At 38.2% G+C, this 14,350-nt stretch overlaps 1 protein-coding gene across 4 annotated transcripts in view; it reads right to left on the reverse strand.

Moving 5' to 3' along the window:
• Positions 1 to 14,350, reverse strand: part of RGPD4 (RANBP2 like and GRIP domain containing 4) — a 33,680-nt gene that overhangs the window by 4,979 nt on the left and 14,351 nt on the right. For 3 of the 4 annotated variants that reach the window (XM_053970818.1, XM_053970816.1, XM_053970819.1), the window contains 7 exons: positions 9,885 to 14,250; positions 4,103 to 4,270; positions 2,661 to 2,753; positions 1,618 to 1,814; positions 987 to 1,215; positions 413 to 511; positions 102 to 241 (listed from right to left, as the gene is read on the reverse strand). In XM_053970818.1, the coding sequence (XP_053826793.1) occupies positions 102 to 241; positions 413 to 511; positions 987 to 1,215; positions 1,618 to 1,814; positions 2,661 to 2,753; positions 4,103 to 4,270; positions 9,885 to 14,250 (5,292 nt within the window). The remainder of the gene's footprint in view (positions 1 to 101; positions 242 to 412; positions 512 to 986; positions 1,216 to 1,617; positions 1,815 to 2,660; positions 2,754 to 4,102; positions 4,271 to 9,884; positions 14,251 to 14,350) is intronic. The other variant, XM_053970817.1, reaches the window with a different exon arrangement.

Raw genomic sequence — 14,350 nt, forward strand, 5'->3', positions numbered from 1 at the left:
AACATAGAAAGCAAAACTAGTTAATCAAAACATTTTAAAGCTTGCTGCGTTAGCAGAAATGTTTATCTTAATGTTGCTTTATATTCCAGAAGTCATCTTACCTCTGGTAAGGACACAATTGGCTCAAAGTGGATATCATCACTATGTACTACCTCATCATCACTACCACCTTCATCTTCATCTTTACGGGTGGTACCTCCAAACACAGTTGCTCCTGTATTTGCCCATTTGAAGTTTTTATCTACAATTAAGAGAGTTATATTTTAAACTTTGGGTAGTTTTTTTTCCTTTCTGACAAAAACTTGCAAAAAATTGTTGTTTCTAATGATCAACAGAAATTTTGTGCACAAAAGGTATATTATATGAAGCAAAAGTCCAGCTGAGGTTTGTCTCAGAGACTAGCTGAACTCACCCTTTGAGCCAAAAGCAAAGTCTTCAGAACTTTTGGATGCCAGATCTGCAAATGATAGGCCTGCAGTATTGCCAAAACCAAATGACATGATTCTGTTTTCTATCAAACAAAAAAGAGAAAGTCAAAGATTTTTCTCTACTTTCTTAAAGAAAATTCATTTATGTAGTCACAAGAATAAACTGGAGAACTGTCTACAGCATTTTTTCCTCCCAATAAATTTAAAGTTCTAATGACACGTCATAATGACCATCAATTATGGTTTGAAAAATGGGTTCATGACTCTGAGTTTCGGCATACTACTTACATGCAGATCCACAGAGCTCGTATGGTATTTAACAGTAAACTAATGAAAGTACATCATATTTAAATTACACAATAGAGACTAGCATTGTTTTGTTGTAGCAAAATTCAACTCAAAATTTGATATATGTACATTTTTACCAGTCTGGTACCTGTGTTTCTAATTCAGTATTGGTACTACTTCTCCCCACGACAGCAACTATGCTAGGTAAAGTGATCCACAGAAAAGCATAGTTTCCCACAAAAAAATCTTAGAGTATACCCCCGAGCTTACCTTGTGTTGACTCTGAACCATCTGAATCACTCTTTTTAGTTGACAAATCTACAGGTTTGTCTTCAGCTCGTGATGAGGTCTGTGATACTTGCACAGTTTCTGTGGTGGAATGTGATTCTTCACTGCTGGAACCTGATTGGACACATACTGTCACTTCATCTTTTGATGGAGAAGGTATTTCTTCCTTACTGGTACACACAAAGTCACTTGAGCTTACAACTTCATTCTCCTGCAATTAATCAAAAAAGTAATGCAATAGCTAAATAAGTTAGAAGACCTTAGTATTCAAACCACCTCCCCAGGAGTCTAAGAACAGTCCTTACAAAAAAAAATAAAGAACACCAAAAGAAGTTGCTGTAAGCTTTCTGAAGTTTTTCATTACAGTTAACACATAAGGTTGTTAACTTGACAAGAGACTGAAGTATCTTTGAAGTAGTCTGTTTTAAAAAAAATACTATTATTTCCTGAAATAAAATCTCCTGTGTTGGCACACACTTGAGGCAGATACAAAAATACTAAAATAATTTTTTTGCACTGGATGTTTTAGTTCTAAAACTGTACTGTCTCACACATATATAAAGTGATTGTACAAGTCTAATAACAAGAAGTTCAGTAAAGATTTAGCTCTCACTTTCATTTCTTGAATTTTAACTTCTGACTTTAAGTCTTCTAGACTGTCACCTTCAGTATCAGTACTGACACCACAAACAGATGTAGAAGGAACCTGCAGAGCTTTTGTTTCGTCTTTCTCCTCAGGAGCTGGCTTCTTTTCCAAAGTAGCAGCACATTCTCTTTCATTGGTGAATTCACTTTTTCTTGCAAGGCCTGCTGTAAAGAATTAATGGAAAATAGCTGTGAAGGCAGCTACATACTGAAATAATTTTTAGCCCTGACATTATAAGTTAACTTCATAATAACCAGATCAACTTGAAGACAAACTTCTTGAGTTTCACAGACAGCATTACTGCTTAAATAGTGGAAGTGAAGACTAACTAACCTAACATGGGGTGACTAGAATTGAAAATACATAATCTGTGGGTTTTTTACTGTTATCAGGGAATTTCCATGCAATGATGAAGAATTTCATCATGCAGCTGCCACTACTACTAACTTCCTTCAGTATCTCCTCATATTTCAGCACATATCCTCAAAAAAACCCCAAACTTTACTTCTAGAAGTACCTACCCAGACTTCAAGTTATGCAATGCTGAAGTGTGAGACAGACACACATAAGCACACCTGTATTTGTCTACACCTGTATTTTTAGTATAGAGACCAAATAGCATTTTTTTTAGATTGAACAACAATAACTCACAAGCTTCAGTTGAGTAACTGCAGAAGTAGCAAGTATTCAAATATTTATGAGCAGTATCATGCCAAGCTGAATTTTTCATATTCAGAAGGAACTCAAGATAGGAAGAGACTTTGATGTTCTTGTTTAGAGATTACCTGGAATGTACATTTCTCTTGCAGGTACCCCTTTACTGCTAACTACCAATTTAACATATTGAGCTTAACTCTGTACATTGAGATGCAGGTTTTCTACACCCAGCATCTCTGCTTCTAAAAACCATCCCAGGAAACATAAAATTAACCTCTACCCATGTGTCATTCAGATTCAGAGTTTACATTTCAGTACATGAAGCACAATAATTAAAATTTCTTAAGACATACCTTTTACAGGAACTTGCCCTTTCATTTTCTCTTCTGAATCACTAGGATAGAGTCTTCCATTAAGTTTCTTAACAGCTGTTTCATAGTCTTCATCTTAAACAAAAAGAAAAAAAAAGAGTAAGGCCTCAGGCACACTCTAGGTCAGAGAAGTCTGCTAAGCCCTTCCAACTCACAAGACTAGGAGGCATATGTAATTTTTGCTTATATTTTAAGAGTTACACAAGTCAACAAGTAAGCCCTCACTTCTTTGTTTACATGCGCTCCAGAGTGCAGTTAACACTTTCCCAGCCTAGACTGCTACAGATACATGGCACAGGCAAACATATTTCTTACTGAGTGATTTTATTAAGATGACCACTAAACAGATTTAGGAAAGAAGACTGAAGATTTTTTACATAAAAACTTGCTAGCTGAGGTAGGGGGAAGGAGGCTTGTCTGCTCCCATTTTCTGTTGAATACAATGTTTCAAAACTTCCATTTAAAGTATTAGCTGCTGAATAAAACAATCTTAATTACATGCAGAAAGGTTTGACAAAGTAAGCTTACTAATAGTATTAGGAATTGTCTTAGAAGAAAATTAACTCATTAGTATAGCACTTAGGGAACCTTAGATTGTTTTTAATAAAAAATGCTTTCTATTTGTCTCAAAATATTTACTAAAGTAGGTCTCTTGTTCAAATGCCTCTTACCTAACCACATGCCTTGGTAATGATGTCAACCCCCATAATACACCAAACAAATGCCCTTTAGTCACTCCTGGGCCTCCACCATGCTATTCTGTTTTAAAGACTTGCGTGTACATCTTTGGCCACAAAGACACTGACAGGATTACTTCCCATTGGCCCACACAAAAATATTTCAGTGTCTAATGGTTCTAACAGTGCTGAGTATCTCAGGTTGGAAAGGACCTATAAGGATCACCAACTGCAGCTCCCTGCTCCTTGCAGGACTACCTAAAACAAGCCATATGATTAAGTGCATCACCCAGACATTGCTTGGCCTCTGAGGGGTGTGTTGCTCTAACTGCTGTCCTGGGGAGCTTGTCCTAGGGTCTGACCACCCTCTTGAAGAAAAACCTTTTCCTAATTTGAACTTCCCTGACAGCTTCACTCCATTTCCTTGTGTCCTATAGTTGAGCAGCAGAAAGAGGAGATCAGCACGTCCTCCTCTGCTGATATCCTTGAGGAAGGTTTGGACTGTGATGACATCACCCCACAGCCTTGTCTTCTCCCAGCTGAACAAACCAAGTGACCTCAGCCACTCCCCCTGAGTCTGGCACCCAAGGCTGTTCACCTTGGTCACCCTCCAACAGTTACATATCCTTCTTACACAGAGGGACCCAAAACTGCACACAGTGCTCAAGGTGGGGCTGCACCAGTGCAATGTATTACATCATTTCCCCACAAAAAGGCAGTACAAATATGAATTTTGGCATTTCTTACCATCATCCTCGTCACTCACATATCCAGGCTTATTCTTGTAACAGAAGAATGTTGAAGGGAGCTTGAGGAAGTCAGCAAGAGCTCTCTGTTCAGGAGTAGGTGTTAACTCGTAAACTATTACAACCTCATCAGATGGAACATCATCCTCTGACACTGTGGTCTTCTCAGCTTTTTCACAGAAATTGAACAAACAATTAAAACAGAATAATTTCAGAACAGGAAATAACATTAACCCCACATTATTATGGAACCAAATTAATTCTAAAGGCCTATATATTTTCTGTACTGTTGATAGACAGGAAACAAAAATCAGACTTACAGGATGCAAGGACAGAACAGCAAAACTTACACACTGTTTTATCGCTTTTGGAATTCAAGCATTAAAATTAAACATGGCTGCAGCTTTATATTATTAAAAGGATTGTTTAATTAAGTTCTCATGTCACATAAGAGACAACTACAGAGAAGAGTGGCAAAGGTGACAAACAGAGGTAAACAAGCAAACTTCAGGCCTGAAAAAGTGAAGTTGTGTACAACAACCTATCCAAACAACTCATAGAATAGAATAGAACTCATTTCAGATTACTTATGAGATAGCTGAGCTTTTTATTAGCTAATAATAAATTTACTATAATAGCTGTTGCTGAAACTTTTATTGTTAACTAAGTAAAGTAATTCTTAGTTTCACTATCAAATAAAAAAAACATTGCTTTCAGCCTATTTAACTAGCTTTTGCAGCATGGAAATATCACCATCAGTTGTATTATTTAGCTTTTTGTCTTCTTGCCTTCAACATTAAGTTATTCCTTCCACCAGTATTGAGAACAGTGCACTATCAGTGCAAAGGTTAAAGGTGAAAGTAAAGTCTACAGCAAATTGCAGATAAAATATATGGCTGCAAGACAGCTTTGGAAACAAATATTTCAGTTTATTATGAGAGAATGGAAACAAAGAGGGAGGATATAGCAATTTAAACATCAGGTATGGTTTGGTTGGGGTTCTGCTAGTTTAGGTTTAGTGTTGTTTTGAGAAGAGGAATTTGGGGATAAAGGGCTGAGAAATAAATCTGTGAATTATTTTTAAGAATTACGTCATAAGCACATCAATAGCCACAACAGCTGTGGCTATTGTGGCTAAAATGACTGCTTTACTACCTCAGCCTATTTGCTAACAGCCTATTATCTGTTCTCCAGATTTAATTTAGTCAGTATCTGAAGGTGGTCTCAAAAGCTTGCTGTGCTTTTCATTAAAAAATACTTTTGTAAGTCTGTGGCAGAGTGTAAGCAGAGGAAACCTCAATAACCAGCTAGAAACCAAAGTGGTACCCAGTTCCTGAAAAACACTGATTTTTCTGATCATACAATTTAACTTATCATTGCAAGAGGAGAAAAGGACATAGGAGACAGGTTTATAGACATGTACTTTGATCCTCTGAGACAACTAACACACTAAAATAAGTCTGATTATCAAAAGCACTTTTCATTACTTTTTACTTAATTGTCCAGTAGATTAAGAGCAGCATAAAGTAAAGTAACACCAAAATCCCAAGTACTGATTCAAACTTAAGTATTTTTTCAAAGTATTACCTCTTCAGTCTTTGCCCCACCTTTGTTTACAAGTTGATCATTTCAGGCATTTATATACCAGAGCTATAAAGTAACTCAAACCCACCACCAGCATACTCTTGTAGACTAATTCTTTCTGCTCAGATTTTTAGATCACAGTAAGTCCTCTGAGCCTGCAAAAAGTATGTGTAGGATAAAATTCCTGAATAGCAAATTTCTAAGTTCATATCATGACTGCAAGACATACATGTTTTCATACATCTTTTCAGAATCTTATCCAAAAAACTCAGTCACCCTAGCTGATTTAAGGATTAGAAGGACATATAGTACTGTGTTGTGAAGATATGCAGATGTCCTGCATATTACTATGTGTTTTATTCATTCTGGTTAGTTAAGCAAGTGTCTTAACTGGACTAAGTTTACATCAAGTTCACCTGAGGTTTAAGTGTGGAGCATTTAGTCCTACAACAAGAAGCAGCTTTCCTTAGGATCAGAAAATTTTCAAAGATTTATCTTTGAATATAACAAAACACTTCTTTCAAGTCAGGTAGATGGTAAAAGTATGCGCTTTCTTTAATTTGAGCAGTAGAAATCTAGCTAGAAGCCATGGCAACAAATACACTGTTCCAGTGTTTTACCACACTCATTGCTCATCAGGTTTGACATCATTTAAAAAGAGTTATTTATCATGCAGTCTCTTTCAGTACCCTTTGGGCAAAATAGCTGAATAAGAGAAATACATTTAAGGTCACTTCAGATTAGTCAATAGGTAAAGTTCTCAGTGAAACTGATCTATCAAACACTGGAATAATAGCCTAGTGCTCCAAACATCTACTCAAAACGATAAAAGACTTCAACAAAGATTACTTTTGCAAACACCTTAAATATATCTTTACAGGCAGCCATGAAACAAAAAGCCACAAATACATGCAATATATTCTGAAAAGACCTGGTTTTAGGGTAATAGAACTAAAAATTGTGTAGATTTTTTCACCCAGAGTAGAATATGGAAGAAACAAAATTCAGGACAGTATCATGCACAACAGTTCTTTTCAATGCTGTACTGTATTTTCACTTTTGTTTGAACTGACATTAAATCTCTCTAGCTAGTCACAATACTGATATTTCCCCTCATGTATTGATCAATGAATATCTTCTGAATATAAGAGGAAAGCACTGGTTTAAACCCTAAAGCATGTAACAAGTACAGTAGCTTGTAACTGTCATGACTCAAACTTGTAAAGCACTGGTGTGGTTTAAGTCCAGCTGGCAATTAAGTGCCACAGAGCTGCTGGCTCACATCCTGTAACCTGGTAGAATGGCGAGGAGAATCACATTTAAAATTTGTAGGTGGAGATAAGAACAGTTTAGAAACTGAAACAGCAGTGACATATAATAATAATATTAAAATGAAAAAGTAAAACTCAAGGAAAAACAAGTGAGGCACAATATAGCTGCTCACCACCTGCTGACCAATGCCAGACTCCATTCCCACACTCCTACTGGCCCCTCTTCCAGATAATTCCACCAGTTTATAAACTGGGCATGATGTTCTATGGTGTGGAATATCCCTTTGGCCACTTCAAGCAAAGCTCCCTCCCAATCTTTTATTTGTGTACCTCCTCAATGGCACAGCATGAGACAAAAAAAAGTCCTTGACTTAGGGTAAGCACTGCTTAGCAGCAACCACCACATCAGTGTGTAATCAACATTATTCTCACACTGAATCCAAAACCCAGAACTGTGCCAGCTATTGAGAAAAAAATTAACTTTATCCCAGCCAAAACTAGAATAAGAACTTACAAGAAGTTTATGACCTGACCTGAGAAAAACATAAATGTGTGGAGGTGCAGAACTACTGAGGTTAAATTTCTTTTGAATGCTGTTCTAGCACAACTCAGAAGCCACTCCCCAAAAGAAGTTCCCCATAAGAAAAATTCCTATCATATTTGTATTGGATAGGCTTGAAAACCTCATTTAGGAAGGACTTCTCAAAATCCTTCACTATTAACTCAGAGTTCAAGGACCAAAAAGTTACACTGAAGACAATTATAAACTGTAAACAAATCACTAAAAATATAATCATAACCTAATTACCAGAAAAGTAAAGTGAAGAACAGTCTTAAGTACCAGAAAGGCTTATTTTGTTTGTTTCTTTAAATACATCCCCCCTGTCATATGCCCCCAATATAAAACCACAATCAATGTGAGGTAGGAAAACTTCTTGCATGTGTGCATTGGCACAGAATGATTAATCACTCCACATTACGAACTCCATATTATGAAAATAGAACTGAATTGTTCATAAACTCCATCCACAGGGATGCTTGAAAACACAGAGCAAGTGACTTTAGGTTATGTATACAGAACAACAGGAATTCAGTGTTCAAGTAAGAACAGCTTATCAAATGACATTTTGACAATTTGAAACAATGTAAGACACTAATACTGGAAGACCATCTTATGCAGACTAAAAGTTTGTTATTTAAAATTAAAATACTTTTAAAAACGTGTAAGTTGAGCATGCTTACAGCAAGCATACTTGCAAGCAGCACTGGTAGTAACATATAATCAAACTATAAGCTGTAACAGTTTTATTTACAGGGTCTGAATGTAAACAAATTGGTTACAAATTGGCAGAAGTTTTCTAGCCAGCTAAGGCGGACTTCAGATTATACATGAAGGTGGCTCTCACTTCTGTGCACTCTTTTTTTTTTTTAAAGTGCAGCAGTTAACAGTGACAATCGGGGAACTGAAGGGAACATTTCCACAGAGGCTAATAAATGCATTCAAGATCTTTACTGGATAAGCTGTCTCAAGATCTTCAAACTATTTCATTGATACAGAGTAAACCACATCAGGCACCACAAGACATTCTCTGAAAACAAAAATGTAATTTCTCTAGAAAAATGGAATTTAAGAGATCCAGTGTGCACGCATCGTAAAACTGGGATGGAAAAAGTGCAGGGCACATATCCTCAAAAAATAAGGCAAACAGAAGCCAAAAGCTTGAACAGGGCCATCCATTGTGCTGGCTCATGTAAACATACTAAGGGCTAGAAACATTCTTTAATAGGACAAATATAGTAGTCAGGCACACAATTTCATGTACTCTCCTTCAGCATGCATGTTAATTATAAGGATTACTGAGCCAGCTGCTTTGACCCAGCTGGGTTATTGCCCATGCCTGCTAGAGTGTTTTTATCACACATTCAGTGCACTATGTAAATACCTTTACTATCAGGTTGCATGGAGGATGTGCTTGTCCAAAAGGCCATGGGATTAGATTTAAAGAGGCTAAAATTAAATCCTAAAAAAATAAATTGTTGATATATAAGTGCTTACCTGGAATTTTAAAAGGATAGAATAGACTTATCTATGCTCTGCAAGTATTCCATAGTCATACTTCACAGCAGGAAATTTCATCTGTTAATTCTACAGAAGCGTATCCAACCCATGTGAATGGACTACACCTATTATTTTCTGCATGCCACTTTACTACACTTAAGCTAATAAAGAGACAGGACATGTTCATAATTCTGAGACATCCCATCCTTCTCACAAAGACACTTCAGCACATTACAGTGCTCCTGTCACAGCTACATCTTCTGCCTGTGCATCTTTTTCAGACTATAACATAAACCACTGAGTATGCCATCACAATCTCTTTTCAGGCTAAAGAAGTAGGCTGACATCTGATGTTAAGCTACACAACCAAAATAGCAGAGGCCGGTATTTAACACCTGAAACAAAGGTATAGAAGAGTTCCACAATACCAATCTACTTAATTATGGGGATAATGCAAATTTTAGCTGAAGCCTACATCTGCTGTTCTCACACTTGGCCACTCAGAGCAAAGGCCCAGGTACATACAACATCAACTACCTATTTAAGCCCCAAAAGCAAATCCACAAATTCTTTGAGCATTTAAATCCAAGACCCAGATGCAGCACTTCAGAGTTTAAGCTCTCTACCTGAAAATTCGGTTCTCCGTAAACAAATTTCCATTCTGCATCATACATTTTCATTTTTATTTGAAAATAATTATGACTTTAAATTCCTTTCTTTAGTTGAACATCTGGAGAACATGTGAATACCTGCATCAAAACTTAAAGAAACTACCTGTTCTCAAGAGAATAAAAAATAATGAATAGCACAGAGCTGACTACTTAGTAAGTTGCATACTTGAGTAAATTTCTAGTAAATCTCATACTCACCTTTTTCCAGAATTCTAAATGAGAAGTTAGATGGTCCCTCCTGTGTTGAAGCTGGCAAGTTGTCTACCTTGCTGTCTACAGGCTTCAGAGTAGCATTTGAGATTTTCGGTGGTTCAGAGACTTCAGTCTCTTTCTGTGCTGTGTTCTGAGATGCTGGAATATGGCCTTCATTCTTTCTTGGGGGATTAAAACTGAAGCCAAAGAGAGAACCAGTGGCTGAAGTATTTCCAAATGTGAATGTCTTTGACTTTTCATTACTGAAAATGCTCTTGACCGATTCAGATCCAAATACAAACTTTGGAGGAGAAACCACTGTTTTTGTTGGTGTTTCAGAAGTATTTGACACCTCTGCAGCCTCTACAGTTGCATCAGAAGTATCCTCATCATGGCTGACATCAGTTCTTTCTCTGGTTGTTTCTTCTAGCACAGCTACAGCATTTTTACCACATGGCGATTCCTTTGGTGTATTGGCACGAGAAGAAAGAGGTGTTATCAGTGTCTCTCTCTCTTGGGCATGCTTTGCTTCATCAAAAATTTGCTTAAATGAGTCTGCAACATCTTGCAGCTTGAATCGTACAGCCAGAAGTTCTACTTTTTTTTCCCCATCTGCAAAGTCAAATGCAGTCCATACCCAGGCTCTATCAGATCCTTTCATTTGCTGCATGTTCATATCTGGCGTTATCCTGTGATTTGCACAGAGTTTCAGTACCTGGTCCCTTCTCATTACTATACGAACTTGTTTGTTGTCATAGTTCTGCAGTATCTTGATATCCCCAATCCCTCTCTCTTTCCATTGATTAGCATCTTTGTCATATCTGTAGAGTTTGGCTCTATGACTGAAGACAACTTGCTCATTTTCCTCACCACTGGTCACTTCCACAAGATCAGGCAGAGGTACCACAGGTTCAAAGTACTGTCCATCTCTTTCCTCTTCTTGAGTAACATCAGAATCTTCATCTGTGCCTACCGATGTTCTACTCTGATTCTGTTTGGCAGGAGATTTGGATGGGCTCAAAGCAGATTTAAAGCTGAAACTAAAACCAGTGGTAGACTCTCCAAATCTAAACAGATTTTTCCTTACAGGGCTACTTGCAAGAGGCGATGCATATACAGAACTACTTACACTATCATCTAATGCTTCTTCACGCAAGTCATAGTTATCCCACTCCAGAGTAGGACCTGTACTTTCAGCATGTGGCTTTATAACCAAATCAGAAGTACTGCTGGTACAAACAGGGTTTACACTTTCCTCTTCCGACAGTTTAGTTTTGTCATCTGTCAGAAAAGTTTTGAGATCTTTTAAGCCGCACTTCATTTCTTCTGCTCTCTGTATAAGCTGAGCTGTCCTGCCTGTATCAACAAGTTTATGGGGTGTCTGCAGTGGTATATCAAGTAGTAGCCTCTGACATTCTTCAAACTTCTGTTTGAACTCCTCAGCCTGCTCTGGTGTCTTGAATTTTGCTGCCAGTTGTTCCAGCTTCGCATCACCATCAGAAAAGTCATTGGCCATCCATATCCATGCTTTGTCTGAGCCAGACAGCTGTTTCAAGTTCATTGTTGTCGTTATCCAGTGATTCGCACACACCTTCAGTACCTGCTCACGCCGCATCAATATTCTTACTTTGCCATTAACTTCATTTTTAAGAATCTTCAGATTGCCCACCCCACGTTCTTTCCACTGGCTTGTTTCTGGATCAAACCTGAACAGCTTTACTCTCTGGGAGTATAACACTTTCTCATCTTCCTCTCCTGTAAACGGCTCTACTTTCTCAGGCATCTGAACTATAGGTTCAAAATGGATATCATCACTGTCCTCTGTCTTATACACATCATCATCCTTCTCACTAAGGTCAGCAGATGTGTTTGCTTTCTGATCTGTTTTAGAATTCTGTGAAGAAAACAGCTTTTCACCTGCACCTGAAAAGCCTTTGAAGTTAGGGTCCTTTTTGCCAAATTGAAAGCCTTCCCTAGGAATATTTTTTCCAAGCTCAGCAAACGTAGAAGTGCTGCTATTTTGTCCCAAAACAAAGTCGATTTTCTCCTTGTTTGCTGTTTCTTGAAATTGGAATCCAATTCCACTGTCTGAAGGCAGTTCCTTTTTGTCTTTTTCATCAACGCTTTTTGAGAAACCAGTCGTATGCTCTTTGGATGGCTCATCTTTCTTAGGGGTATTTTTACTAGACTCCTGTATCCCAAATTTAAATCCACCTGCAGGCATTTGCATTGAAAAGTTAAATCCTTCCTTTGCAGGCTTAGCTTCAGTATCAGAAGAAACCTGAAACGTAAATGGTGGTGTCTTGCCTTGCTCAAGACCAAACTTAAAGCCTGTTCCCATCTGTCCTCCATCATGTTCAGGCAATTTACTTTTCAAGCCAAAAGCAGGAGTTGGCAAAGTATTACCAGCTGGTTTACCAGATGGATTCGGCGTTTCGCAGGCTACGCAGGCTAGTGAAGAACCTTCATTCCTCACAAGACAAGTAGTACAATCCCACTGACCTTCCTTCTTAGTAAAAAGCCCTTCAAACCCATTTTTCTGTGGCTTACTTGTATCAGCAATGGAACCAAGCCCTAGTGCAGCAGATGCCTGAACAGAAGGTGTGGATGTATTTGGTTGATTTTGAGGTTTTGGACTCTGACAAGAGCAGCAGTTCACATCTTTTGCTTCATTTCGGATTAGGCATACAGAGCAGTCCCACTGACCTTCCTTTTTAGCAAAAGCAGATCCAAACTTGTCCTGCACTGTGTCGCCACTTGCTTTCAAACTTGCAGAGCCAGTTAATGGGGTGCCATGTGTTTCCCACATACTTGAATTTGGACTTTGACATGATACACAATTCTTTACAGTTGCTTCATTTGGAACTAAACATACTTTACACTTCCATTGGTCCTTCTTCAAGAGATGCTGCCCAAACCCACCAGAAGAGGCTTGCTGAGCGTCCTTCCCAAATGAAATGCTAGAGCTAGATGTAGTGGATGTAGCTGTAAGGGTGCCTTTGCTGTCACGTTCACTGCTTGTTCCATTTTTCAGAAACTGAAAGCCCAAGTTCATGGTCCCAGAAGTGGTTCTGTTGGGCTCCCTGATGTCCTGATTTGCTGTTTCTTTTGCAGTCCCACTGCTCTGAGCCACAGACGTGTCAGCATTTGATCCCAAGGATTTTAAAATATTCTGTGCCTCCTCAAACTGTTTTTTGAAAAGCATTGCTTCTTCAGGTGTTTTAAATCTAATTGCAAGCTGTTCTGGCTTTGGCAATTCATCTGCATAGTCTAAAGCATGCCATACAAATGACTTATCTGATGCAGCATTTGGAGTTAATTTCATATCAGTATTTATGTAGTGATTTGCACAGATTTTCAGCACTTGGTCTCGTCTCATTAAGAGACGAAATTTGCCAGATACTTTATGTTTCAGTATTTTCACATTTCCAACACCCCTTTCTTTCCATTCTTTAGAGTCTGCATCAAAACGAAAGAGCTTGGCTCTGTTGCAGAAGAATTCTTCTTCATCTTCCTCACCTGTCTTTACTTCAATCTTATCAGGAAGTGGCACCACAGGATCAAAATGAGGACCATCATCATCCTCATCTCCACCATGGGTGCTTCCTCCTTCTGTTTCATGACTTCTATTGGCTAAATCTAAATTTGAAGCCATAAATACAGACTTACTTGGTTCTTGAACACCAAATGCATCACTCTTCTCAACACCCAGGTTTTTGTGTGCATTTTGTCCTGTGTTTTCTCGAAGAGAGACACCTGGAATATGTTTATTGCTAAAATTGAAGATATTTCTTGAACTGTTTGTAGGATCACTAACTGGCTTTTGTTCAACGTATCTATCATCCTGTAAAGGTTTATCAGATGTTAGAAGATCCAAGAGGCTTTCTCTACTATTAAAAGGTGCATTAAGGGGCTGTGGTGCAACTTGAGGGGGAGAAGAAAAAGTGAAGTCCCCATCATTAGACTTGAAGTTAGGTTTAAACTTAAAAGTTGTTGGCTGACTTGGCTGTGCTGGTGTTGGAAGAGGTGGTTTTGATCCTTCTGCTGTCCCCGGCTGTCCAAATTTAGGCATTGCTTTTGGTTCTGCAGGCTTTAAAGTGGGTGGGGTGACTGAACGGTTTGTGAAATACCCCGGTTTAGGCAGTGTTGGATTGGCGCTTGCCTGTGGAACACTGTAGTTGTAATAGTCATCAGCTGTACGAGGAGAAATTAGTGTAGTACCAGGAGAATCAAAACGCAGAGGTGGGCCATACATTTCTTGGGAAAACATACAACCAGAAGTGTTTTGCAGAGGTGGTGTATGCATGGGTGGTGGCTGATAGGAATATAAATGTGGCTGAGGTGTAAGTCGGTTCATACCATAGACAGGAGGCTATAGAAAAAGCAGAAAACAAGTGCTCTGTTTATTACAGTAACAAAGAGGACAAAATCTTACTGTTCTGAAGCCCATGTAACATGTACTCTTAAAAGAA

This window comes from Vidua macroura, chromosome 2 (assembly GCF_024509145.1).
Source record: "Vidua macroura isolate BioBank_ID:100142 chromosome 2, ASM2450914v1, whole genome shotgun sequence".
In the NCBI taxonomy this organism is placed as follows: Eukaryota; Metazoa; Chordata; class Aves; order Passeriformes; family Viduidae; genus Vidua; species Vidua macroura.